Source organism: Diachasma alloeum, unplaced genomic scaffold, assembly GCF_001412515.2.
Source record: "Diachasma alloeum isolate Michigan unplaced genomic scaffold, Dall2.0 Dall_scaffold_00608, whole genome shotgun sequence".
NCBI classification, from domain to species: Eukaryota; Metazoa; Arthropoda; class Insecta; order Hymenoptera; family Braconidae; genus Diachasma; species Diachasma alloeum.
This window is the reverse complement of record NW_021680740.1, coordinates 38638-65096: the sequence shown is the minus strand read 5'-3', so window position 1 is coordinate 65096 and position 26459 is coordinate 38638. Positions and strand designations below refer to the sequence as shown.

General features: G+C 42.3%; 6 protein-coding genes across 7 annotated transcripts in view; 3 read left to right on the top strand and 3 right to left on the bottom strand.

The window, feature by feature from the left end:
• The window catches only part of LOC107043630, a 15809-nt gene extending 1644 nt beyond the window's left edge, over window positions 1-14165 (top strand). Inside the window, exons 3-5 of the mRNA XM_015265193.2 lie at window positions 545-2395; window positions 6645-6788; window positions 7748-14165. Of these exons, the coding sequence (XP_015120679.1) occupies window positions 545-2395; window positions 6645-6788; window positions 7748-12967 (7215 nt within the window). The 3' untranslated portion in view covers window positions 12968-14165. The remainder of the gene's footprint in view (window positions 1-544; window positions 2396-6644; window positions 6789-7747) is intronic.
• LOC107043640 (signal recognition particle 14 kDa protein) lies at window positions 12953-19376 on the top strand. Of its 2 annotated transcripts, none has more exons than XM_015265209.1 (5): window positions 12953-12971; window positions 18259-18322; window positions 18410-18482; window positions 18563-18675; window positions 19078-19376. In XM_015265209.1, the coding sequence occupies exons 2-5, from the start codon at window positions 18299-18301 to the stop codon at window positions 19192-19194; spliced, it is 327 nt and encodes a 108-aa protein (XP_015120695.1). In that variant the 5' UTR covers window positions 12953-12971; window positions 18259-18298; the 3' UTR covers window positions 19195-19376. The 2 variants fall into 2 exon arrangements, with proteins under 2 accessions (XP_015120695.1, XP_015120694.1); XM_015265208.1 differs by having other exon boundaries at window positions 12954-12971; window positions 18246-18322.
• Window positions 12986-14002, bottom strand: LOC107043638 (uncharacterized protein C14orf119-like). The gene has a single exon (XM_029126509.1). The coding sequence runs from the start codon at window positions 13997-13999 to the stop codon at window positions 13589-13591; it is 411 nt and encodes a 136-aa protein (XP_028982342.1). The 5' UTR covers window positions 14000-14002; the 3' UTR covers window positions 12986-13588.
• LOC107043641 (uncharacterized protein C14orf119-like) lies at window positions 14253-17290 on the bottom strand. The gene is made up of 3 exons (XM_029126508.1): window positions 17064-17290; window positions 16536-16947; window positions 14253-15225 (listed from the first exon to the last, which is right to left on the bottom strand). The coding sequence occupies exon 3, from the start codon at window positions 15215-15217 to the stop codon at window positions 14807-14809; it is 411 nt and encodes a 136-aa protein (XP_028982341.1). The 5' UTR covers window positions 15218-15225; window positions 16536-16947; window positions 17064-17290; the 3' UTR covers window positions 14253-14806.
• On the bottom strand, window positions 19192-23673 carry LOC107043636 (3'(2'),5'-bisphosphate nucleotidase 1). Its single transcript, XM_015265203.2, has 4 exons — window positions 23571-23673; window positions 22761-23128; window positions 20080-20299; window positions 19192-19866 (listed from the first exon to the last, which is right to left on the bottom strand). The coding sequence occupies exons 2-4, from the start codon at window positions 23116-23118 to the stop codon at window positions 19527-19529; spliced, it is 918 nt and encodes a 305-aa protein (XP_015120689.1). The 5' UTR covers window positions 23119-23128; window positions 23571-23673; the 3' UTR covers window positions 19192-19526.
• Window positions 23672-26459, top strand: part of LOC107043634 (dimethyladenosine transferase 2, mitochondrial) — a 3924-nt gene continuing 1136 nt past the window's right edge. Inside the window, exons 1-3 of the mRNA XM_015265201.2 lie at window positions 23672-23823; window positions 24690-25385; window positions 26105-26415. Coding sequence (XP_015120687.1) covers window positions 24690-25385; window positions 26105-26415 — 1007 coding nt within the window. The 5' untranslated portion in view covers window positions 23672-23823. The remainder of the gene's footprint in view (window positions 23824-24689; window positions 25386-26104; window positions 26416-26459) is intronic.

Below are 26459 nucleotides of genomic sequence, written 5' to 3'. Positions count from 1 at the left end.
ATTTTAAAATGCAGAATTCAGAATTTCCCAATTTTCAATTGCAGATTTCAAATATCAATTTTGCGTTCCTGATTTAGAATTTCAATTTCACGTTTAAACTCAAAATTTAAATGTAAAATACCAATTTCAAATTTCAATTTCAATATCAAATGTCAAAATTTCAAGTTATTTGAGTTTTTTACATTTTTTACATTTATTACATTCTATAGATAAATTGCCAGTTTTTCACGTCGTAATGTAAAAAACTGTCTCTAGACCGAAATGCCCATCCCTGGTCTCAGGCATAGCAAGGCGTACGGCCCCACTCTAGGCTTACCCCCACTACCGATCCTTACATGTTTCGTGTCGCCTCGGATTTTCTTCACTCACGCGCGGCTCCCCTACGCTTGACTAGCCCCCCACTTACTGACTAACCCGTTCCCCTCAAAACCTTTCACTTTTCGTGTCGCGCTGAAATTTTTCGTACCCTCCCTAAAGAAGTTTCACTTCAAAAAATTTTTTTTTTAAATCCTGTCACCGAAATGTCTCTTCTCTTCTCCCCCAGGAGCTCCTGTCTCTCTTCACGTCAATTCTCTCCGCCCGGCAAGACCCCCCAGGCCCTCCCCCGCAGCTCTCCCCGTCGAGTCTAAAATTCCTCGAAAAAAATCTCCATCATCACGCACCCCTCGTCCACTGGACGATCGACCAGCTCCTGTGCATCTGGTCGCCAGTGTTCTCCCCCACAGACTCGTCCCTCCAAGACATCTACCAGAACGCCCTAAAGGAAATCCTGAAACCGGCGTCGATCCACTCATCGTCGGAAGCCCAGCGCTCCTCCCCCCCAGTGAAGAACCCGAATTTCGTTAATGAGGAGCACCTGGGAGTCCTCCTCTGCATCCTCTCGAGGCTGAATGTGACAGAGTCCAAGGAGATGGCCCTGACCGAGTGGCTGAACCCTTCGCTCGTCAAGTCCTGCGCCTTCGAGGACGTCGAGCTCGCCTTCTACTCCAGGAAGGACCCCAAGTACTACAAGACCTGGCACAAGTTCCTGGACGACATCCTCGCCCGAAGGAGGGCCCCCGACGCCCTGGAGCACGCCCTCAAGATCACCTACGCCATCTTCGCCCTGAGGGAGTCCAGCTCCCACCCCTGGGCTGACGAGCTCCTCCTCAGAACCATAAAGACTAGAAACCACTGGCTGTCAGACATCCTGAGCATCTGCCACCTGCTCTCCCTGCACAACCGCCTCGACCTCATCTCCAAAATCCTGCAGAGCGAGTCCTTCCCCAGGTTCTGGGTCCTCATCCTCCTGAAGGTCCTGGTGGAACCCTCAGAGGTCTCGGCATCGGGACTCAAGTCCCTCCTCTCAAACTCCGAACTTAAGCTCCTGAACATCGAAATGTTCGATCGACTGGAGAAGACTCTCCAGGATCAGGTGGAGGTCCTGGACTGGATCTCCAGGAGCTCGAGCTCCTCGACGAAGCCCTCTCCAAGGGCTGTGTTGAACCTCCTCAGGACGTCCTCGATCCTCTCTGTCCTCAGGGCTTGCGTCGACCTCCACGAGACTGACCACGACGTCAGCCACTTGTTGACGGACTGTCCTGCCTCGAAGACGACCTTCCGAGCCTACTCCGTCATGCTGCACCACGTCAGGGCGATACTCCTCTGCGACAACTACAATTCAGAGTTCGAGAGGGTCTCCGAGTGCTTCAGCCAGATGGAGAAGCACCTGAATAGTCTCAATCCCTTGGCGATTAGACTGGAAACCATGGAGAACATATTCTCAATGATGTTCATGAGGCACGAAGACTTCTCCGGGGACACGATTTCCGACTGTGGAGAGGATGACGATGATCCCCTTGACAAAAAAACGTGGGAGAAAGGGAATCAGACTGGCTTCATATGTAACAAATATGCGATTAGAGAGACTGTTCATTATCTCAACAGATGTCTTTTCGTCGCGACGAGTGATTTATCGAGGGGTCAGGGGGATGAAGGGCTTGAGGACAAGGTGTCAGCAATGAAGAAGTGTCTGACTGAGGCGGTCTGGCGATTGGAGCTGCTGACGAGCTCGGAATTTCTCAAAAAACAGGGATTACCAGATTCGGGGGAACAGCCTGGGCCAGACGTCGGGGGCAGGGTCATTAATCAGGGATGTCGGGAGAATTTTTATCGGACCAATGAGAGCTCAGATGAGAATGAGAAGAGGAGTGATGTGGATGCCAGCTCCGAGAGCGGATCGATGGGGAATTGTGGGTTTAATCAGGGGGGGCGGAGGCGCAGGAGGTGCAGAAATAATTGGGGGAGGAGGGGGGGGAGGGAGTGCAGTCTTAATTATATGCTGGCTACCACCGAGACACTGGTCGTCAGGTGTCTCTGGAAGAATGATTACGCCGAGGCGCAGAGGGTCATTGAGGTGTGTACGAATTGGTTTTTTATCTCATTTTTTTTTGTTTTTAGGTGTGTGAGGGGTCCATCAGAGATCTCCGGAGCAATTCAGCCTTTTCCTGTTTTGAAATCTCAATTCTTCAACTCTCTATTCTGATTTTACGTCAGGACGACGTCGTCATTTTTTTTTTCTAATAAATAATTGGGAGTTTGGAGTTTTTGGAATTCTTCGAATTCGGAATTGTTTATTTACAGATTGAAAAAAATTTGGGGGGCGTCCTGACGTATCAGGTTTGGAGATGTCACACGTCGTTTCGAGTCAATTCCTGTTCTCTTTTGTATTTTCCGTCTGGGTTTTCGAAGAGAGTAAGGGTAATAGCCCTACGTAAATGGAATATCAGTTGCCTACGATTTCTGGTATTTTCGTTGCTCTTAACAAGTTTTTTTGGTACCAGTTAGGGCGGTGAGAAAAGAAATATGATTTTTCTCTTGGTGACACGTTTAAATATCACACAACAATTTAAACATTCGTATCTCAATATTATTTCATCATTTTCATTTTCGAATATGGTCATTTTATGTTGACATCATTTTATCATTCGACTTTTTCAACATTTTTTATTGAATGTAATTTTTTAGTATAATGCATACATTTTTTTTATCTGTATGTCAATGTTTTTATCTGTATGAAACACTTGAAAAAGTGCCTGAGATAATACTTTTGAGCCATAATTTTTGCGATACCTCTCAAATAATCGATCACATCAATATCTTCATCATATATCGTAGCCGTGTATTCGCCATAACTGTTTTTCATGTACTGATGGTATTTTAATCCGGAGCTGTTTCGATACTCATTCCGTTCATTCACAATTTCGAGTCAATTCCTGTTCTCTTTTGTATTTTCCGTCTGGGTTTTCGAAGAGAGTGAGGGTAATAGCCCTACGTAAATGGAATATCAGTTCCCTACGATTTCTGGTATTTTCGTTGCTCTTAACAAGTTTTTTTGATACCAGTTAGGGCGGTGAGAAAAGAAATATGATTTTTTTCTTGGTGACACGTTTAAATATCACACAACAATTTAAACATTCGTATCTCAATATTATTTCATCATTTTCATTTTCGAATATGGTCATTTTATGTTGACATCATTTTATCATTCGACTTTTTCAACATTTTTTATTGAATGTAATTTTTTAGTATAATGCATACATTTTTTTTATCTGTATGTCAATGTTTTTATCTGTATGAAACACTTGAAAAAGTGCCTGAGATAATACTTTTGAGCCATAATTTTTGCGATACCTCTCAAATAATCGATCACATCAATATCTTCATCATATATCGTAGCCGTGTTTTCGCCATAACTGTTTTTCATGTACTGATGGTATTTTAATCTGGAGCTGTTTCGATACTCATTCCGTTCATTCACAATTTCGAGTCAATTCCTATTCTCTTTTGTATTTTCCGTCTGGGTTTTTGAAGAAAATAATAGTTAATCACCCCAAAACCTCAAGAAAGTTTATTCAGATCTCACAAAAAAAACCCATTTCACATTTTCAAAAATATCTCGAAAACCACGAGACTTACAAACAAACCCCAGAGAACCTTTTTTGTAGCTGATAAAATTCCCCACAAAAAATGTTCCCACACATTTTTTCCTAAATCCATCAATTCCAAAGGTATCCCCCAACTAATTCCCACCAATTCTCCATCTCACCTTCTCTTTCATAAATTCCTGATAGCGCTCTCCAACTCCTCATACGCCTCCAGCTCAAAGGCACTGGGCTCATACGTCTCCTCCCCCTGCGCCCCCTTGAGAACCCCCGGTGGATTTTTCGCGAAATATCTCTTCGAGTATTCAATCCTCTCGAGTGGAAAGCAAAATCCACACCTGAAGCAGCAGCAGCACCAGCCCTTCTGGCACCAGGCGGGAATGGCAATGCAAATGTATACGAAACACCAGACCCTGATGACCATCCAACCCCTGGTCAACACTCTCCTCACATCGGACTCATTCCTCGCGTGCTGATAGTCAAACATCAGACACTCAAAAGCCCTAGCCCCAATTTGCGTGAGTTCTTCTTGAGTGCAATTTCTCGGAATTTTAAATTCCACTATTTTCCTGAGGGCGTCCTCCGGGGTCTCCTCGGGCTCGCCCTTATCCGTGAAGTTGTGGGTGAGATTTTGGGTCTTCATATCGTCGAGCTGCTGATAATACTCGGCCTTGAATTTTTCGTAGTCGTACTCTTCCTCCTCTGCCGCCTCCTCCGGGGGTGGAGTGGTCACCTCGAGATCAATATCTGGGTGATTTGTGGATTGAGTCGGGGGTTCAAAGCCGATTGAAGTGCCCTCGAGGTCTAAATAGTCTTGTGTATCGGGGGCTGATGAGACGGGTCTCGTGTCCACAATGGAGTGATCCCTCGGTCTCATTGTTTCGAGGAGATCCTCCTGCTTTACTGTCGCGGAAAAGTCATCCTCGTCCGCTCGTTTGCGTCTCTAATGGGACAGGGAAATGGAGGTGGATGTTAGCGTGGATTTTTTTGAGGGGTATTCTGGGATTGATTTGACTTCGAGTTGGATGTCTGGCCCGTGGAAAAGTTCGATAAGTTGGGAGTATCTTTCACGGTCGGGACGGCTATTGTCGTTGACGGGGAAGAAAGATATTCCGAGGAACTCCCATCAGGGACGGGTAATTGAATTCTGATTAATTTAACGGCGATTGGAGTCGGCCTGAGCCTTTGACAGCTGACGTTGACGGCTGAGGGCAACAACTGTCGTCAGGATCAGGTCTGGGCCCCTCCGGCGTACCCCCATGTCGACCATTAAATTTTGAAACTCGGCTGATTGGCCATATTCACTATTTCATCACCACAAAACCAAGGAATTTTCCTCTTTCTCTTGATCATTTTTAATTCAAGATCTAATGAGAATTATTTTCGCGTGAACGAGAGATACCCCTGGACGGGCAGGAACTGGGCCGAGGGCCAACAACTGGGCTCGTCACCCCTCACAATTAACTCCAATAAATTGTCCTGGGTGATGAAAAATATCTCACGCATTTATCATTTATCATTATTATTAGTTTCGTACTTCCATTCAACTTTCGTTCCACTAACACCCGCAGAGCATTCAACAACAGCCTGGGCACTTTGATTAGAACACCCAAATAAAACTAAATCCCCAAACGACTGTTCATTGAATTCTAAACCTCGAGCATTAAATTTTAAAACTCGGTTGGCTGTACCCCCTATTTCATCACCACAAAACCAACAAATTTTCCTCATTCTCTTGAAAATTTTGAATTTAAGATCTACTAAGAATTATTTTCGTAAAAAATCCAGTTGTGGACAGTTGAGGGCCACGAGGGTCACGAGGGTCGAAAGGGCTACAAGACCCACAAGAGTCATTTTAAATATAGTCTCATGATGGGAGACAGTGGGAACATTAAATTAAAATTAAACATTAAATTTTAAAACTCGGTGGGCTGTACCCCCTATTTCATCACCACAAAACCAACAAATTTTCCTCATTCTCTTGAAAATTTTGAATTTAAGATCTACTAAGAATTATTTTCGTAAAAAATCCAGTTGTGGCCAGTTGAGGGCCACGAGGGTCACGAGGGTCGAAAGGGCTGCAAGACCCACAAGAGTCATTTTAAATATAGTCTCATGATGGGAGACAGTGGGAACATTAAATTAAAATTAAACATTAAATTTTAAAAACATGATTATTAAATTTTAAAAACAAAAATTAAACATTAAATTTTAAAACTCTGTCATCGCTTCGTTATATCACCTTAGACAGCTTAATAAATTCATGCTGATAGCCCGCGGTGTACGGCTCAGGATCATCGAAGATGTTGACTTCCTTGATCCTCTCCAGCAGAGTTGGATCGATGAAATCATAATCTGGAGGGTCTCTCCTCCCCCCCGCAGCTCTGCGATTGAACCGCTCCACATGAGCGTGCAAGGCCCCAAATTTGTGAGCATCATCACTCAAGGATTCGATTTGCTTCAAATCCTCCGGTTTTATCATCTCGTTCTCCCCCTCCTCGTCATAATTCTCACCGTCCGGGGCTACCTCGAAGGTCTCGTGGTTCTTCAGGTCCACCTGATCAAATCACCAACACATTTCACAATTTCTCCCCGAGAGCCACCAGACCTATTCACAATTCACGCTTTCCCAACTCTAAAGTCCGGCAGCCAAAACTGCTCGGAGAAATCCATGAAGAAAACTCCGAGAACTAGCAGCTGAATTCTCCTCATGTTTTTCAGACCCTCGGGATGGAGAGCAGCTCTCTGGCAGGGGAAATTATGTTTTCTCGGGCGATCAAAGGGTTTAGGGAAGACATCAAGAAACAAATGATTTTCGAGACTAAGAGCGATACTCCGACACGTTCAAAGCATTCCACAATCAATGTAAGTGCTAATAAAATTTCGAAAGCCGTTCCACATTGCCGCACTCTCCCCAGGTTCTAGGAGAAATGTTCCCCGGAAAATTGTTCCCCAAGAGCATGAAGGATGAAAGAACTCCAAAAACTAGTCCCCAAATAAAAATTCACCCTTCTATTAGAGTGAAAACGCGAAAAATTCAAGGTGTCCCAAAACTGCGGACATTATTTTTGAGGATGGAAAGGTGGTGAAATTTGGAGTCGAAAGTTCCTCTTCAACTTTACTGTACGACGCCCCCCCGTCAAGTTATTCAACTTTGAAATTGACCAATCACAGCGTTGCTCCGCCCACTGGGCCAGTGGTTCTCATCTCAATCGTTTTCAAATGAAGAAAAATTATGATTCTGGGGTGATCTATTTTCAATCATCATGTTTTGAGTAATGGAGAGAAAATTTCAAAATGATAATTTTCATCACGCCGTGCGAAAAAGTAACTTTTCCACACATTATGATGAAAAATATCGTTCGATACTCATGGAAAAAGTGTTTTTGGCTCGTGGGATTATATCACTCGCCTTCAGTTCGTGCTATAAATCTCCCACGAGCCAAAAAACACTTCCGCACTCGTATCGAAATATACTATTTTCTCATTTGAAAACGATCGAGTTGAGAACCACTGCTGCAGTGGGCGGGGCAACTCTGTGATTGGTCAACTCCTAAGTTGCATAACTTGGGGGGGGGCGTCATATCGCAAAGTTGAAGAGGAATTATTTTCACATCGCTTCGACGTGGTTGAGTATATTGCGATGGTGATCAAGACTTTAAAATGGTTAGATCTCACCATTCTACCCGCGACCCACTCATTACCCACTGCGCCAGGCCGTCGGGTAACGAAAGAAATTATGAGAAACACCTTTCCTAGGGAACAATTTTCCAGGAACAAGTATTCGGGTGCCCTCTCCCCATTCAATAATTCTCCTCTTTCAGATAATCCGTCAGGCAGTGAGAGAGGGTCTCCACTCCTCTCGTAAAACCAGTCAACTCGAGACTTTTCTAGCCTCGCAAGAGCCCAACATCTCCCTCCTCTGTCACAGCTCCGCAAATCCCCACCACCTGATGACCCTCACCTCCCTAGACCTGACCCTGACCTCCTCCCACGACTACCTGACCTCCGAGAACCTAGCAGAAGTCACGAAGAAGCACTTCGAGTCCTCTGAAAAGCTCAGGAACACCCGCTACTTCGATCTCTTTCAAACGATCCACCAGCTCCTCCACGAGACGAGGCCCGAGTCCTCAATCATCAGGATTATCAATGACGCGAGGTCCCCATTATCCGTCAAGGACTATAAAAAACGTTTTCGGTACTGGTCAGACCTCGAGAACCACCTGAAGCCCCTCGAGGGTACGACAAAGCTCCTCGACCAAATCGCGAACGTCTCACCAAATCTCAAAACCGACTTCTCGAACCTCTTATCCCTCTGCAATAACGGAGATCCGTACCTCCACAACCTCGAGGCGCACCTCGAGATTCTCGCGAGCATCTCCCCGCAGCCGGAAACCCCCGCGAACCCGTCCCTCTTGAAGAACTCCCTAGACTTCTACATCGGCTACCAAATATTCACTCTGAACGTAGACCTTCAGTTGCTCGAAAAAATCGCGAACGATCTCCAGATCAATCTCGTCTACAGCATCCTCGTGAACTGCTGCCCCAAGCTTCCGTATCACAACCCCACAGAACCGGAAGTATCCTCCGACAGGTGGGGAATGCTCGTCCTCAATCGGTTCAAAGCCCCCTCGCCAATCCCTGAAATGCCGACAGATCCGAATCAGTGCGTGATCGACATCCTGTCAGAACTCCTTGGCCTGATCAAGGACTTGCATTCCGACGCGTCAGTCCTAACGCACCCCATGTTGGTCACCCTCTCGAGGAGTCAGGAAGTCCAAAAAGTCTTGAGAAAGACGGAAGAGCTGTCTTCTGTCGATCTAAGCCACCTGTCCTTCGGCAACCACACGTTGTCGTTCTTCCTGAATCTCTGGAATCTTCTGTTCCTACACTCCGCGATCAACATTTGGGGTCACGACCCACCGCATAACCATCTCCGACACACGGTCTCACTGCGAACGATCAGTTACGAGGTGGGGGATCTCGGGCTCGTGACCATTTTCAGTCTGAGGTCGAAATTGCTGGGGACCTTGCCTGCCGACTACGGCCCGTGCTTCGAGTCCCATGTCGAGGAGTTGAACGAGCCTGCCTGGCAGGACCTCGACCTCCAGCAAGACCCCAGGACCATCTTCGGGATGATCAATGAGTTCGAGGTGTCACCGGTCCTCAACATCTACCACCCGGACAGCATCAATGAGGACTTGAACGCCGCGGTCCAAGGGTACCTAGACTTCTACACGGAAGGTGCAGGACAAAAAGGCGGACTTTCAGAAGTCTTCCAGAAGATCCGGGACGACTCCTTCGCAGATGGCGCTGCTGGGGCTGTCGGATCGAACTACGTCTACGGCATTAAGTTGAGATATTCGAGAAGTGATGAGGGATCGGGTGGGATTGAGGGGTCCGGCGCTCCGGCGGATGATGCCTGGAAGACCCGAGAGATCTCCCCGAACCTTCTACACTACCTCGAGAACCACTGCTGGCTACTGTGCTACCTAGTCCAGCGGATCCACGAGAAATCCCCGTCCTCCAATTTCGGCAGCCGCAGGACAGCGGTCTTAGAAAGCCTTCTGAACTCGGCCTCAACCGAGAACTTGAAGCTGCTGTTCTCCGGCAATAAAGCTCTCGCGGGTCTGCAGAACCACCTCCCAGTGAGGCGGCTCTGGGACATCCTCGAGAGACTTCTTTCAGAGAAAAAGCTGAAGGAGTCCTTGCAGCTTTTGGCGAATCTCCCTGACGCTTTTCTCCTCAAGACCCTGGAGATTCAGAAGCTGAAGGACAAGATTCTCTCTGAAATGATCGACAATGAGGATCCCAACAGTCCGGAGATCCTGCAGTACGTCTATCAGATCCAGGATGAGCAGACCTTGACCCAAGTGATCCTCTCGAAGGTCAAGGTCTGGCCGGTGAGGACCTGCGAGGAGGCCCTCAGGCACGTCCTCCAGCACTCCCACAACAAAATCCCGTCGCACTGCAGATCCTACCTCAACGAGATCCTCTGCAGGGTCATGGTCTTCGACAAGATGCTTCCTTACTTCAAGAACCAAGTGGAGAAGTCCGAGCAGAACTGGTACAACGTCGTATACAGAACCGAAAAGACTGATCCGACTAAGATCGTGAAGTCTCTGATCGATGCACAGCAGTTCGAACTGTGTTTAGAGTGGCTGGAGTACCAGACAGCATCCTCAGACATTCACTCATTGGTGTCGCAGGACCTCTTCCTGGGGCTCCTGAGCAACAGAGAAGACGACTTCAAGCACGCCCAGAAGCTTCTGAGTGCTCTGCCCCTCGGGCAATCCCAGAAACTCTGCAAAGGAGTCATCGAGAAGCTGCAGTCGACGGAAGCCCTGAAGTTCGTCGTCTCCTACCTCTTGGCCAATTCCGCGGACAAAGAGAAATACAAGCGAGGATCACTTGGTGTCGATCTTCTGGCGATACTGGACCCCAAGGATCGAGGGCACTACGTCCACCTGATCACCGAGCCCCTCCTCCTCCTGGAGCAGCTCCTTATGAACTGCAAGTTCGATAACCTCAAGAGGATTCTGAAGACGCAGACGAGACAGCTGAAAGCCCTGGGCTTCACGATCGATAAATTCGACAAGATCGTGAGGTTCTACGCGAGAAAGTCCCTGGACCTGAGGGTTGCCACTCAACGGGACCAGTCGGACACGTCTAGGCTGAAGGATCCACCAGGACAGGCCCCGGACTTCGTCATGCCGTTGCACGCGCCAACTCGTGAAGAATGGATTCCAAATGACAAGGCCAGGGAGTGCAGCTGCTGCAGGAACGTCATCTTCTCGATGTTCAACAGAAGGCACCACTGCAGACGGTGTGGCCGAGTCGTCTGCGGATCCTGCTCCAACCAGAGGATGATGGTGGCCGGCTACGCCAATTCCGTCAGGGTCCGGATCTGCAACGACTGCAAGAAACAGACGGCTCAGCTCCAGGCGGTCCCCTCGACCTCCAGCAGCGAGTCCTTCGACTGCTGGAAGCTGACGACTGACGAGGGTCATAACAAGACGTTGAGAGAGGAATTCTGCTTTGAGTACGCGCCCAACATATCTCTCTGTCTAGCCATCCTCAATCTTCATTCCGATCACGAGGCCTACGCCAACTTCCTGCAGGATCGCTGCGACGAGATGAAGCGACTGCTCTATCCCGACACGAAAGGACAGATCAACCGCGAGATCGATCACGCCTTGATCATCAAGATGATCAGGTCGCTGTTGATCGCGGCCAAGGTCAAGTGTGCGCGGCTGGGGCTGAACACGGGACTGACCCATTGCGATCGGTTTCTGTCGCAGGTCGATCTCATCGACACGTTGGTGCAGTCGGACTGCTTGTCGCTGCTGCCACGGGACGATTTGAATGAGCACACGTTCAGAAGACTGAGGGATCTCCTGACGGAGAAGGAGCAGTGGATCCTCGCCTTGGACGTCAGTACGAAATCGGGGCTGGACACTCAGGGGGTGTGGGCTGCCTGGGGGAAGGCTTGCCTCAAGGTCGGGTACTACGAGCGGGCTAGGGAGAAGTTCGTCCATTGTCTGGAGAAGGTCAGCCAGGAGGACTTTGACGACTGGGTCCTCCTGCCGCACCCGTCGCCGAAGACCAATCGAAGTGAACTCAAGGCCATCAAGAGTCGACCCAGCAAGGACCCTCCGCTGGTCGCGGAGATCCTCCAGATCCTGGAGAACTCGAACTCCACTGAGCAGTATTCGAAGGCTCAGACGACTCACGCCAAGAACTCGACAGCTCAGGAGATCATGAACACCCTGGGGAATCTCAAGGCGATATCTCACGGGCAGTACGCCGTGCCGAAGCTCACGTGCAGCAGCAAGAACATTCGGTATCAGGAGAGCCTGTACTACCTCCTCATGTACGGCAGCTGTAACTCGATTCTGGAGTTCTTCATCCGTCATGACGACCTGGACAAGTGTCTGACGTACACCCTGGAGAACGAGGTAGACCCGGAGGTCTTCTTCAACGTGGCCATCATCGGTTGCCTCAAGGCCGGGAAGCTCGGGAAACTGTGCGAGACCATGAGGTCGAGGGACGCGACCCTGATGACCTGGAAGAGGTACCTCATCGCGACGTGTCTCTATCTCGAGCGAAAGCAGCTGATGAACACTCTCTATCAGTTTCAACTCTTCATGAAGGACTACGTGAGGGCTGCCATGACTTGTATTAAATTCTACGTGACGGATGCCACGACTTACGCCGATCTGTGCACTAGGACTCATTTTCTGACGGAGGCGCAGAAGCACCTGGAGTCGGAGCTGCAGGTGGAGAACTTTGGGAAGAAGAGGCGGAAGAGTGTTTCGTCGAGTCTGAGTGGACCCTCGGGGTCGTTGACGATGGAGATGGACCCGTCTGAGATCGATAAGCATGTTAACACGATCTCCAGGCAGATGGAGATCGCCAAGTTCCTGGGGAATTGTGAGAAGGAGGGGAGGAATGTCAACGATTACTTGAGCAAGCTGTCGTACATGGAGTCTGAGGGACTGCAGCCCAGATCTGTGCCGACTCTCTTCGGCAATCAGAAGGAGAGGACGCACCTGGCTGTTTTGGCTATTCTGTGTGGGAGGGACGTCGAGGAGGGGTTTGGCTTTGCCTTCAGGATCATGCAGGATTACTACCTGTCGCCGCAGAAGGTTTACTCTCTTGTTGGACACATTCTGGCGTTGGACAAGAGGGTGGGGTCCATTGAGCAGTTGATAAAGTGCTGCAGGAGCTCAGGTGCACCGAATTCTCAGGTCATTTCTGACAGAGTTCTGGCGCACTGTGTCAAACTCCTGTTGGACAAGTCCAAGGCTGAAGCTTCTCCCAGTCCGAAGGATCAGATCGACAGTTTGATCAGGATTATCAACGATGTGGAGATGAAGATTGACTCGTATATTGAGAGCAAGCAGCTCAAGGCTGCGTATCTACTGGCTGTTAAGCACTCTAGGGGTCAGGACATCAGGAAAATTCTCAGGGAGGCGGATAGACTGGGCCAGGGGGCTATCAAATCGATCTGCACCAAGTGGCTTCAACAAGCTAAGAAATAATCCAGTAAGTCCATTAAGTCAGTCGTTATGCATTTGTTTTAATCAAAGATCAGAAGTTACAACGCATTTCATTAATAATTAACAAGAATTACGAAAACTGCCGATTTTTTCACTGATGAACATCGAAATGATGCTTTTTGAGATTTCCTTTGTTCGCACTAAAAGGGCGGAAACATAGTCTGTGATATGTAAAACACACACGTGATATGTTCGTATAAAATATATTATATATTTATGAAAATTAGGTTTAATAATGTATTGTTTTGCAAAAAAAATCTCAATAAAGACGCGCTCGAAATGGTCTTTTAGTCTAGATTATCCTAGGGTTGAACGAAAAATCATTGTAGAAATTGTTAATCAAGATGAACAGTAATCAGTGCATTGAGCAATTTCGGTCGTGATTCCTCCTGATAATACATTATTTACACATGGAATGTGATTGATGGAATGTTCGATTAAATTCGAGAGTGAAGCGGACTAGCAGCTCTTGGATACAAAAATAGAGAAAATCATTTTCTCAGATCAAAGATTGCTAAATTTCTCCTACGAAAAAAAAACTAGCGGCGCGTACGTGGGGCCTATGGCACAGCCATAGCTGATCCGGCGGGACTGGAGTCGCAGTTATGACTCCTCCGTGACTTTAGCCGGCGAGGGACAGTCTGGGAAGCCGTTCTCCGCCTCGTCCTCGTAATCGTGACCGTCAATCAGTCGTCGTTCGTACTTCTCCGCGAACTTGGGGTCGATGTTCTTGATGGACGTCAGGAGGGACTCTTTGTCCTGCTGCGACCAGTTCTGGCACCACTCGCGGAATAATTTCACTCGGCACTGGAAGAGGCTCGCCGGCCTGGCGCCCTCTTCGTTGCAGTTGAGGGTTTCGATGCTCGGGACTAGGCCGTTTACGAGGTCACGGGGACCGCAGCAGGTGATTAGGACACCCAGGAAGTCGCCGCGCTGCATCTCCGACCACTCCTGGAACCACTCGACTAGGTAACGGAGCTGCGCTTGATTCGATATTGGATTTGTTGACGACATTTTTTTATCTGGAAGGAGAAGGGTTCGATTTGATGATGATTTTAAGTAGCTGGTTTTCATAATGAACTGGCGATGGGCTTCTCAATGTCATTTTGCACGTCATTCGAGGTGGGCAGTATCGAATCAACTACGCGAGGCAACGGTTGCAAACTAGATGGGGGAGGGTGGGGCAAAATAGGATACCATCATTTTTTCTCCAATATCACTAGTTTCGCGCCGAATATTATTAATAATTCGGCNAGTTACAACGCATTTCATTAATAATTAACAAGAATTACGAAAACTGCCGATTTTTTCACTGATGAACATCGAAATGATGCTTTTTGAGATTTCCTTTGTTCGCACTAAAAGGGCGGAAACATAGTCTGTGATATGTAAAACACACACGTGATATGTTCGTATAAAATATATTATATATTTATGAAAATTAGGTTTAATAATGTATTGTTTTGCAAAAAAAATCTCAATAAAGACGCGCTCGAAATGGTCTTTTAGTCTAGATTATCCTAGGGTTGAACGAAAAATCATTGTAGAAATTGTTAATCAAGATGAACAGTAATCAGTGCATTGAGCAATTTCGGTCGTGATTCCTCCTGATAATACATTATTTACACATGGAATGTGATTGATGGAATGTTCGATTAAATTCGAGAGTGAAGCGGACTAGCAGCTCTTGGATACAAAAATAGAGAAAATCATTTTCTCAGATCAAAGATTGCTAAATTTCTCCTACGAAAAAAAAACTAGCGGCGCGTACGTGGGGCCTATGGCACAGCCATAGCTGATCCGGCGGGACTGGAGTCGCAGTTATGACTCCTCCGTGACTTTAGCCGGCGAGGGACAGTCTGGGAAGCCGTTCTCCGCCTCGTCCTCGTAATCGTGACCGTCAATCAGTCGTCGTTCGTACTTCTCCGCGAACTTGGGGTCGATGTTCTTGATGGACGTCAGGAGGGACTCTTTGTCCTGCTGCGACCAGTTCTGGCACCACTCGCGGAATAATTTCACTCGGCACTGGAAGAGGCTCGCCGGCCTGGCGCCCTCTTCGTTGCAGTTGAGGGTTTCGATGCTCGGGACTAGGCCGTTTACGAGGTCACGGGGACCGCAGCAGGTGATTAGGACACCCAGGAAGTCGCCGCGCTGCATCTCCGACCACTCCTGGAACCACTCGACTAGGTAACGGAGCTGCGCTTGATTCGATATTGGATTTGTTGACGACATTTTTTTATCTGGAAGGAGAAGGGTTCGATTTGATGATGATTTTAAGTAGCTGGTTTTCATAATGAACTGGCGATGGGCTTCTCAATGTCATTTTGCACGTCATTCGAGGTGGGCAGTATCGAATCAACTACGCGAGGCAACGGTTGCAAACTAGATGGGGGAGGGTGGGGCAAAATAGGATACCATCATTTTTTCTCCAATATCACTAGTTTCGCGCCGAATATTATTAATAATTCGGCATCATTTTTCACTCGATTATCGTAATTTGGTTCACGGGGCAAAATGGGATTGTTGAAAATTCAAAAAATACTGAAAATTGTTATTCATTTATATAGAGGTCCAAATTTATGATTTTAAGAAATTTATAATTTTTTTTTGTGCAAAATTGGACTATCCCATTTTGCCCCACCCTCCCCTATCAATTGTGTTAGATTTCTTGTGAAATTCTTGTATAAATCAAATGAAAGAATTATGCTGTCTATATTATCTTGAAAATTCGATAAAATGGTGTTGTAAAAAAAAAGGGAAATTTCCGAAATTTCAGGGAAATTTTAGAAAAATTCGAAATTTGCAAAAATCATCATAAAAATCAAACCAACGGATATAGCTGTCGATTTTAAGCTATGATTAAATCAATTTAAAGTATAATATCCAAAGATTTCCTGGAATTTTAATTTTCTGAAAATACGAAATTTTTGAAAATTATTCTATAAATCAAAACAACGATTATTACTATCGCCTTCATCTTCGAACTCGGTCAGAGAGACATTGAAACATTTTTTAAGCCATCATTCAATTGACTCAGAACATTTTTTTTAATAATCAAAAATTTTTAAATAGTTTTAAAATAATCAAAAGTTCAAAAAATGAATATGAGAATTCAATTTTAAAAAAATCACATAAGTTCTTTCTCTTCCAGTAAAGTCCATTCAACTCAAACCAATTCTCTCGGTGTAGATGAGCCCTTATTCAATATTCTTCCTTTCATTAAATGAATATTTTATCGAAAAAGTCAATGGACTTTCATAAATCTTCCTAAGAAAATTCAAAAAAAATTTCTCTGAGAAATTATGACATACGACGCACTAGTCCCAAATACCGACCATCAACTATAAATTTCCGACCAGAACTGTCGAAATCACATGTACAATAATAAATTATAAACCTATTTCTATAAAAATTAGGAGAATCTGGCAAAATACCAGTTGCCCCGAGCCAATATGGAACACCAATCAACCCATGTCCATTTTTCCTGCATTTGAGGTTATGAAAATCGTCAAAAGATCAAAATCAAAACAGAAAAATAAATAAAACTCACCAATTATCAACTGCGAGAGCTCCAACGTCGGTTCCACCAGTTGAAATATTAACTTTATCAACCGTCCTCACTTCATTTACGTCATTTATCGTTTTATTACGAGTGAGCAGACAGTTCCACCAGATCGTAAACCCCTTCGAGCCCGTGATTCGTCAAAACTCAAACTAAAACAGTTTTCCCCGGTGAGAGACCAATGATACCCCCGTTTCCTCAAAACTCTTTATTTTATCTCAACGAATACAGAACAGCATAAATGACTTATTAATCCATGAAACCGGTCCGCGTCTGCGTGTTCTCGTTCTGGTGCTCAACTCCACAGTTCAGTCTCCCAATCTACATTTTTTGGGGTTAACCCGTTCTGGATTGTCATCCTCATCATCATCGTCTCCTCCACTCTCGGCGGCATCATGACCTGAAAAATCCCTTCATTAGCATCCTCTCGGTTATTCATGAAGATGATCATTAATTCTGCTCGGTTCATTTTTTTTTTTATTTGGGTCGACTGTATAATGCGAGCCGTTCGTTCACCTTTGGTGTCTACGAGGGACGTCAGGACGTCATTGACATTTTTCTGGAGTTCTTTCAGGCTTTTTGTCAGGGTTTCGAGGGTTTTGGGAACTTCTCCCGTTGATTTTTCGAATATACACTCATTGCTGTGGGATATTCGGACGGTGATTCCTTGAACCATTGTCGAATTATTGTTTATGTGGCTTTTGGGAACTGTTGTTCGACAGGTGGCACGTCAGATGGGTCAAGGTCGGTGCACAATGGGAATGTTTTGGGGAACGGATTAGGAACAGGAATCTGGAAAATATATTGAGGAGCGAAAAGTAGGATGTTCCTGATTCTAGTATCCGTTCCTCAATGTTTTGATACTGAGGATTTGGAACGGGAATGAGGAACAATAAAATGTTCCTAATTCATGATTTTCTAGTCCTAATATTCGTTCCTCAATATTTTCTCCATTTTAAGGTTTACGAACGAGTTTCTTGTTATTAAGGAATAAATGTTCCGAACTGAGAATGTTCCTCATTTCCTATTCTTAATCGTCAATATGAAAAATATTGAGGAATAAATATTAGGATGACTTATGACTCCTCAGGATTCCTGAGATTCCTGTTCCTAATGTTCGTTTTACAATGTTTTTCGAGGATTAGGAACAAAGGAAAAAAAAATTTCCTGTTCCTAAAACTGATTCTTTGTTATTTAGGAGTAAATATGGGGAACAGCAAATGTTCTTAATCCATCATTTTCAGTTCATAAAATAAATTATTTGTTCCTCATCCTCCACATTTTTTCATAAATCAAGGATTAGGAACGAGGGATTAAAAAAATTCCTTATTGCTAAAATTTATTCTTCATCATTTATTAGGAGTATTCAGGAATATTGGGAACATTTCCTGTTCCTAAAATCAATTATTTGTTCCTCATCCTTTCTATATTTTTCCGTAGATCGAAGATTAGGAACAGAATAAAAAAATGTCCTGTTCCTACAATTCATTTCTTGTCATTCAGGAATAAACATTAGGAACGAGGACTGTTCCTAATCCATAATTTCCAGTTCCTACATCAATGATTTGTTCCTAATCCTTTCCATAAACATGTCCACATTCCTTCCTCCGAACATTTGTTCCTCGTTCCTACATTCCCACTATGAACTGCACCTTTACACAATTTCGGAGCGACGGAGGCAAACATAACCTCTCCCAGTTGTTATTTTCAGTCATCAACTCCACGCCCGACGACACATATGCTGTGACAGAATGGTTTTACTCGAGAATGATGCGGTAAAAAAATTAATAAATTATTGAAAATCTAGCATTCTTCGTAAAAATGTGGTATAATGAATTCGTTTTATTTTTATTGTTATTTAGTTTTTGAGTGAACTCACGAGACTGTTTGACAAGTCACGGCTGTCGGGTTCCGTCGTGTTAACAATTAAAAGATGTAAGAGAATATTATTATAATTGATTTTTTAGGAGTTCATTCAATTCATTGATTTGTGTCGCCATTTTTTTTCTTTCAAGATAATGGACACAATAGACCTGTGCCCAGGGAAGGCAAGCCACCTCTACCGAAGCCCAGCGAGTACCTCTGTCTAGTCAGGGCGACGTTACGTTCCAAAAAAATATCTACTGTTGTAAGAGTTAATTAATTAATTACGCAAAGAGAATTATTTGATTATTTAATTCACTAGTCAAGTGGCAAAACATCCATTAAACCGTTTTTGTTGATTATCTCGAGAACGAATGGTCTGAGAGGAAAATGTCAGAAGAGATTTTTTGTAGCTTTCTAAATTTCCTATAAAAAATGTGCTATGGCTTTTTTTCCTAGAATGAATGGTTGACGAGATAATTCGACTTTTGACAACATGAGAAATCAACTCGTGTTTTTTGAAAAGTAAATGTGAAAAAAATTTTGATAATTAAAAAAATTTCGTGAGAAAAAAATGCTTTCCGTTCTAAGAGGTGGAATAACAATAAATGAATAATTAATAGAAATTAATTTATCAATAAATTAAATCAACACCTCATTTTTTCAGATTCATTCCAAGGATGTCAACAAATTCCAGCAGGCATATTGGAATCTCCTCAAATCCAACATAAATGGACTGAAGAAATTGAAAAAAGTCAAGTCAGCAAAACCGAAAGCCACTTGAGTTTATATTTATTTTCTAACGTTAATTAAAGAACTATATCAATCTACAAATTTTTTATAATTCACCACAAATCATCGAGGGATGAGTCACGTACGTTTTTCATGTACATAGGGACGAGCAAGATTTATTTAAAAATCTCCCTCGATATAAATAAATCAAATGAATGAGAGTATTTTATTCAACTCAGTTGATATTTTCCATTAAAAAATAACAGAAAATAATTATCATTGACATCTCCATTAATTAAAATTCACAGGAAGAAATTCTCTCCTTGAAATTTATTCAGAAACAAAACATTGCAAAAAATTATATTTTTCTTTTAAAAAATTACGCTAAAGCTCTTGTTTAACAGAATCAGGAATTTTGCTGAGGTAGAAGGCATGATTCTCCCCTGGGGCAGTAGCCAAGACCCCTTTGGCATTTGGATGAGGGGCTTTGGGATCGTAAGGGTACAAGTCCCCGTTGAGGTCGGTGAGGGTGCCCCCAGCAGCCCTGAGGATGGCCTCGGGAGCACAAGTGTCCCATTTCTTGCAGCCAGGGCTGGCGAATACGTAGGCGTGGGCCTTTCCCTCGAGGAGGAGCAGCACTTTGTGGCCGGCGCCTCCGACTCTCAGGATTTCATCAGGGCTCATGGCGTCCAGGGCTTCTTGAACTGTTTTGTTGGAATGTGATCTGCGATTTCAGCAAGAGATCATTTATTCAGATATTTATGTGGAGAATTCACAACAAAAAGTGCCTCAACATAATTTCGTGAATGGTTTCATTGAGACGAATGAGTTATTAATTTAACAGAAAATCTACTCGTTTTACGATGGAAAAAGAATCATTTTTAACAAATTTTGCATTCACGATTTACAAGACAATTTTTTGAGTGGAAGAAATCACCTAGTTGTTGTGATGATCCTCCTGCCCTGTGGAGGTGGCACAGGCTTGAACCCACCCACTCCAACCCCATCAATACCCCACAATGTCCTCCCCATCGACGATGTTTGAGGATTTTTTGAGTAAGGTTGATGAATCACTCCACCAACTGCCTTTTTACCTACTGCCACTCCCACGAGGACTGTCACGTGGTCCAGGAGACCCTGGGTAAACTCAGACGTTCCTTATGGACAAAATAACATCATATCATGAAGAATGGAAAAAAATCTACAAAGAAATTGACATTCAAAAAAAAAGAATGGATTTTTTTATTTTCATTTTTTGGTGAAAATGGAATTCAAAATTCTGAACTCATTTTCATTTTTATTCGTGTTTTTTTACTAGAACTAAAAGTTAAAATCCTGCACACATTCAATTTTTTTGTTGAGATTGGAATAAAAAATGTTGAAGATGTTTTTCATTCGCATTTTTAAAAGCGTTTTTTCAATTTCTATTTCTAAGACTTTTTTTCTTATTCTCATTCTCGGAAATAATAGAATAAAAATGGAGACTTAAGTGGACTCGGACGTTCCTTATGGAGACAATAACATCACGAATTAAAAAAAAATCTTCAAAGAAATTGACATTCAAAAAAGAAAGATAATGAATTTTTTTATTTTCATTTTTTTGTGAAAATGGAATTAAAAATACTGAACTCATGTTCATTTTTTATTCCTATTTTTACTAGAACTAAAATTAAAAATACTGACACATTTTTTATTTTAATTTCCATTTTTTTGTTGAACTTGGAATAAAAAATGTTTCGATTTCCATTTTTAAGATTTTTCTTGCTTATTCTCATTCTCGTCCATAACAGAAAAAAAAATTATGCAGAATCTTCTATTTTTCATTAAAAAATGGAATAAAAAATATTGAACTCATTTTCATTTTTATTCGTGTTTTTTTACTAGAACTAAAAGTTAAAATCCTGCACACATTCAATTTTTTTGTTGAGATTGGAATAAAAAATGTTGAAGATGTTTTTCATTCGCATTTTTAAAAGCGTTTTTTCAATTTCTATTTCTAAGACTTTTTTTCTTATTCTCATTCTCGGAAATAATAGAATAAAAATGGAGACTTAAGTGGACTCGGACGTTCCTTATGGAGACAATAACATCACGAATTAAAAAAAAATCTTCAAAGAAATTGACATTCAAAAAAGAAAGATAATGAATTTTTTTATTTTCATTTTTTTGTGAAAATGGAATTAAAAATACTGAACTCATGTTCATTTTTTATTCCTATTTTTACTAGAACTAAAATTAAAAATACTGACACATTTTTTATTTTAATTTCCATTTTTTTGTTGAACTTGGAATAAAAAATGTTTCGATTTCCATTTTTAAGATTTTTCTTGCTTATTCTCATTCTCGTCCATAACAGAAAAAAAAATTATGCAGAATCTTCTATTTTTCATTAAAAAATGGAATAAAAAATATTGAACTCATTTTCATTTTTATTCGTGTTTTTTTACTAGAACTAAAAGTTAAAATCCTGCACACATTCAATTTTTTTGTTGAGATTGGAATAAAAAATGTTGAAGATGTTTTTCATTCGCATTTTTAGAAGCGTTTTTTCAATTTCTATTTCTAAGACTTTTTTTCTTATTCTCATTCTCGGAAATAATAGAATAAAAATGGAGACTTAAGTGGACTCGGACGTTCCTTATGGAGACAATAACATCACGAATTAAAAAAAAATCTTCAAAGAAATTGACATTCAAAAAAGAAAGATAATGAATTTTTTTATTTTCATTTTTTTGTGAAAATGGAATTAAAAATACTGAACTCATGTTCATTTTTTATTCCTATTTTTACTAGAACTAAAATTAAAAATACTGACACATTTTTTATTTTAATTTCCATTTTTTTGTTGAACTTGGAATAAAAAATGTTTCGATTTCCATTTTTAAGATTTTTCTTGCTTATTCTCATTCTCGTCCATAACAGGAAAAAAAATTATGCAGAATCTTCTATTTTTCATTAAAAAATGGAATAAAAAATATTGAACTCATTTTCATTTTTATTCGTGTTTTTTTACTAGAACTAAAAGTTAAAATCCTGCACACATTCAATTTTTTTGTTGAGATTGGAATAAAAAATGTTGAAGATGTTTTTCATTCGCATTTTTAGAAGCGTTTTTTCAATTTCTATTTCTAAGACTTTTTTTCTTATTCTCATTCTCGGAAATAATAGAATAAAAATGGAGACTTAAGTGGACTCGGACGTTCCTTATGGAGACAATAACATCACGAATTAAAAAAAAATCTTCAAAGAAATTGACATTCAAAAAAGAAAGATAATGAATTTTTTTATTTTCATTTTTTTGTGAAAATGGAATTAAAAATACTGAACTCATGTTCATTTTTTATTCCTATTTTTACTAGAACTAAAATTAAAAATACTGACACATTTTTTATTTTAATTTCCATTTTTTTGTTGAACTTGGAATAAAAAATGTTTCAATTTCCATTTTTAAGATTTTTCTTGCTTATTCTCATTCTCGTCCATAACAGAATAAAAAATTATGCAGAATCTTCTATTTTTCATTAAAAAATGGAACAAAAAATATTGAAAACATTTGACATTTCCATTTTCGTCAAGAATGAAGTAAAAAATATATCAAAGAAATGAATTTAAAATTACCATCCAGTGGGTCCACCCAGACACAGACATCCTTGGGTGCGACATTCTCCAGGTGCTCTGGCAATTTGACATTGAGAACCTCCTGATCCATATCCGTAACAATCCAGTGAGGGGGTACCTCACACCTCGAGGAGCCCTCCTCCCCGATGATGGTCACCCCTGGGAACTGCCTGCTGAGGGACTCGATGATGCAGTTCTGGGCGGACCTGTCCGCCTCCGTCTGCAGGTCGTTCTTCCCCTTCTCCACGATGTTCAACTCGCCCTTGTTCATGACATCGCGAATTATTTTTCCTGCCTGAGCCGCCGCCGTCACGGACGAGGCGATCAGCCGAGTTATGAGGGGCTGACATTGGGCCATTTTTCAATCTCTAGAGAGGGGACATGAAAGTGAAATTTATTCGTTATTTATCCAATACTAAATTTCTTCGATGTTGAAAGGTTTTGCGACTTACATTGATAAATTTTAAACATACTCATCAAAATAAAAAAATTGGAAAATATTAGTAGTTTTTTTCATCAAGTGAACACTTAATTTCTTAAAAGGGGGTTCCATGACTATTTAACACAAAACAAATTCCTCACAACATGAATTCAACAATACATTCACTCAATACATAATCAATGAGTTTATTTGCTCTTCATAAAAAATTCATATGTAATTTGTATGTAGTTCGTGTTAAAAAAAAGTGTTTTGACAGAAGAATGTGTTCAATACACTATATGTTGACTTAACAATGTGTTGAATTGACTGTGTGATGAAAAAATTTGTCTTCAATAGGCTATGAGTTGAGTTGTGTTAAATGTTTGTACCTGTCCCTCGATTTTGGGGTGTTTATGTCTTTGATGGGTTGAATTCGAAGTGGATCAGATGATCACTGGACACATCACGACGAATTGGGCTCAGTCGATAAGAAAGGCAGGGACCAGCTCCAGCTGATCGACTTTTAGAAGTGTAAACGTCGGGGTGAGCACATGGGTCGCATTATGTGTGCACAATTGTTAATAAACAATATAAAAAATAAAATATCGATGACGGTAATGGAATTCCGTCCCTGAATCTGTCGTAAGTCCTCATCTGAATTTTGTTTTTATTTGTTCATCCAAAAATTTTGTTTTGTTGTTTTTATTTGTTCATAAAAGAAAAAAACTTTTTTAAAAATCGATAATAATGAAGATTTCTAGTTTATTTCTTGAGGAAACATAAAATGATTGAAAAATTAGTTTTTGAAGACCACGATCTTCTTTATAAGGAATTTATAAACAATTTTCAACTGGAAAAATTATTCCTTCAAAATCATAAATTTTTTTTTATATTCAGAAATTCAGCAAAAAATTGGGTGTTTAATATTTAAACAATTTTAATTATTTATTCATAAGAAAATATTGCAAAAACCAATTCATTTCGATTTGTTAAGAAACATTTTTTAAATGTTAAATGTCAGAAATGACTAAAAGTTTGGGTTTTCAAAAGTTTAAACAAATTCAATTATTTATTCCTAAGAAAATATTGAAAAAAAAAATTAATTTCCATTATTTATTGATTTTTTGGCGGAGAAGGTTTGACCGAATTATTAATTATTTAAAAGTTCTTGACCTCTGCGATTTCTAGCTCATTTAAAGAACTTTTTTTTTCAACTGTCCAACTGACTTGATTTTTCGTCATCCAACAATAAAAATGATAAAAAATCAAGTCATTTGGACTAGACCCAATATTTTCATCTTTTGTATTTCTTTGTAAAAAAAATAATAAATGATGTCCCTGAAGGGAGCCCCGCAGAGGTGCCCAAAACATAGGCTCTAGTCCAAATGCCTTGAGTTTTTATCATTTGAGCCCCTGAAAAAAAAATAATTCTCATTCAATTCTCATTCATTTCTGCGAAGAAAATGTCAAAAAATGGCTACTTCTCTCAAAATAAAATTCCCTTGCAGATGCTGCGTCGTTGTTTCCCCCCAAAAATCCCCTCACGCCCCCCCAGACCCCTCATTGGCCCCCAGCCCTCGCGACCCTCCTCTGAAAATGCCGCCGAAAAACCCAAAGCCCCGGGAAGACCCGCGGGAATGCCTTCCGAATTCACAGGCTACGACGGCTCAGCAATCAGCGTCGAAGAGCTGCCCTTCGACGTAATGAGACGAACGAAAAACTTCACGACCCTTCACCTGCTCGACAGAGACGTCTCCAAGGCCTTCGCATCCCTCATCATCGACAAAATCCCGAAGGAGCAAACATTCATAGCTGAGATGAACCCAGGGATCGGCCTGATGACCCAGCAACTGCTGGACTCCGGGGTTTCAGTCGTCCACGGATACGATAAATTCACGGAGTTCATGCAGTGGCTGCATCCACTCTCAAAGAGGTACCCGGGACGTCTGCACCTCAGACCCTTCAACTTGGCGACGATCGCGAAGACCGACTTTCTGGACGGAAAGATCAACTCCAGGAATATGGACAAGATGTTCGAGGGGATCAGACCGAGGGACTGGAGGGGACCCCCTGCCATCGCCGTCATCGGGGCAGTGCCGAATGTTAATTTTTTCTACTCCTTCCAGTGGTCACTGGTCAATCAGTATCTGTCGGACTATGGGAGGGCCGTTCTCTTCGTCGCAGTGTCACCTTCAACGTCTTTGGTAATCTGATGTCTTTTTTCTGTCACTAGAGTCGGATTCGTGTGAATTTTATTCTTTCCAAATTTTTTAGTAGAGCAAAAAATAAAAAAATGAGAACAATTTTCAGATTGTTAATCGCACATTTTATGTTACGTTCCAAGTCCCATCCACCCATTTCCTATGACGTCACAAAAATGTCGAACGCTATATAAATTATATATATATACTAGGGGGCTTGCCCCCCCCCTCGCACCCCCCAAATCTCTGGTGCGACTGGTTCTTATAATCCCATTATTTATTTCATTTTTCTGAAGGAGCTAATGTTTTTTTTTTCTCTCTAAGGCCCATATGGGGGCCCCATATATGGGCACCCTCCAGCGTCCCCTGAAATTTTGGACCTTGACTCGAGCTTGAGTCAACCTTGAGTCGAGCTTGACTCAACAGTGGCCCGACTTTGGGCCGACATTGGCCCGATCTTGGGCCGACATTGGCCCGATCTTGGGCCGACATTGGCCCGAAATTGGCCCTTACGATCCTCGTGACCCCTGAAAAATTTTCCGCGTTAAACGAAACCCACTTTTTTATTATATAGAGAGATATGTATATTATTATCCAATTGTGATGACAAAAAAACGTTTTAGTGGATTTCTTTATAATGAAAATTGTTGGGAGTCCGATTAATTGATTTTAGATTAATAAAACTACTCCCCAAAATGTCAACCATTCCCTGCCCTTTCTAGGCGCTCACAGACGACCCGAACACCAAGCACTTTCACAAACCGAAGAACATCTTCCTCCGGACATTCTTCGACTTCAGGAAACTGGGAACCCTTCCCAGGAACGCCTTCTACCCCTGGGTGCCCGAGAAAACCTGGAGAAAACGATTCGCCGAGTATTACAAGGGGGACAGCGAAATTATGGACGTCGTGAAGATCGAGGCCAGGGCAGATTTCTTCACTGAAGACTTCACTCGCAGTGACGCTATCATATTCTACTACTTCCTATCAATTCACATGAAAACACGAAACACCAGGATCATTCCAGTGCTCGAGTGAGTGAGAATTTTTTTTTTTTTTTTTTTTTTTTTTTTTTTTT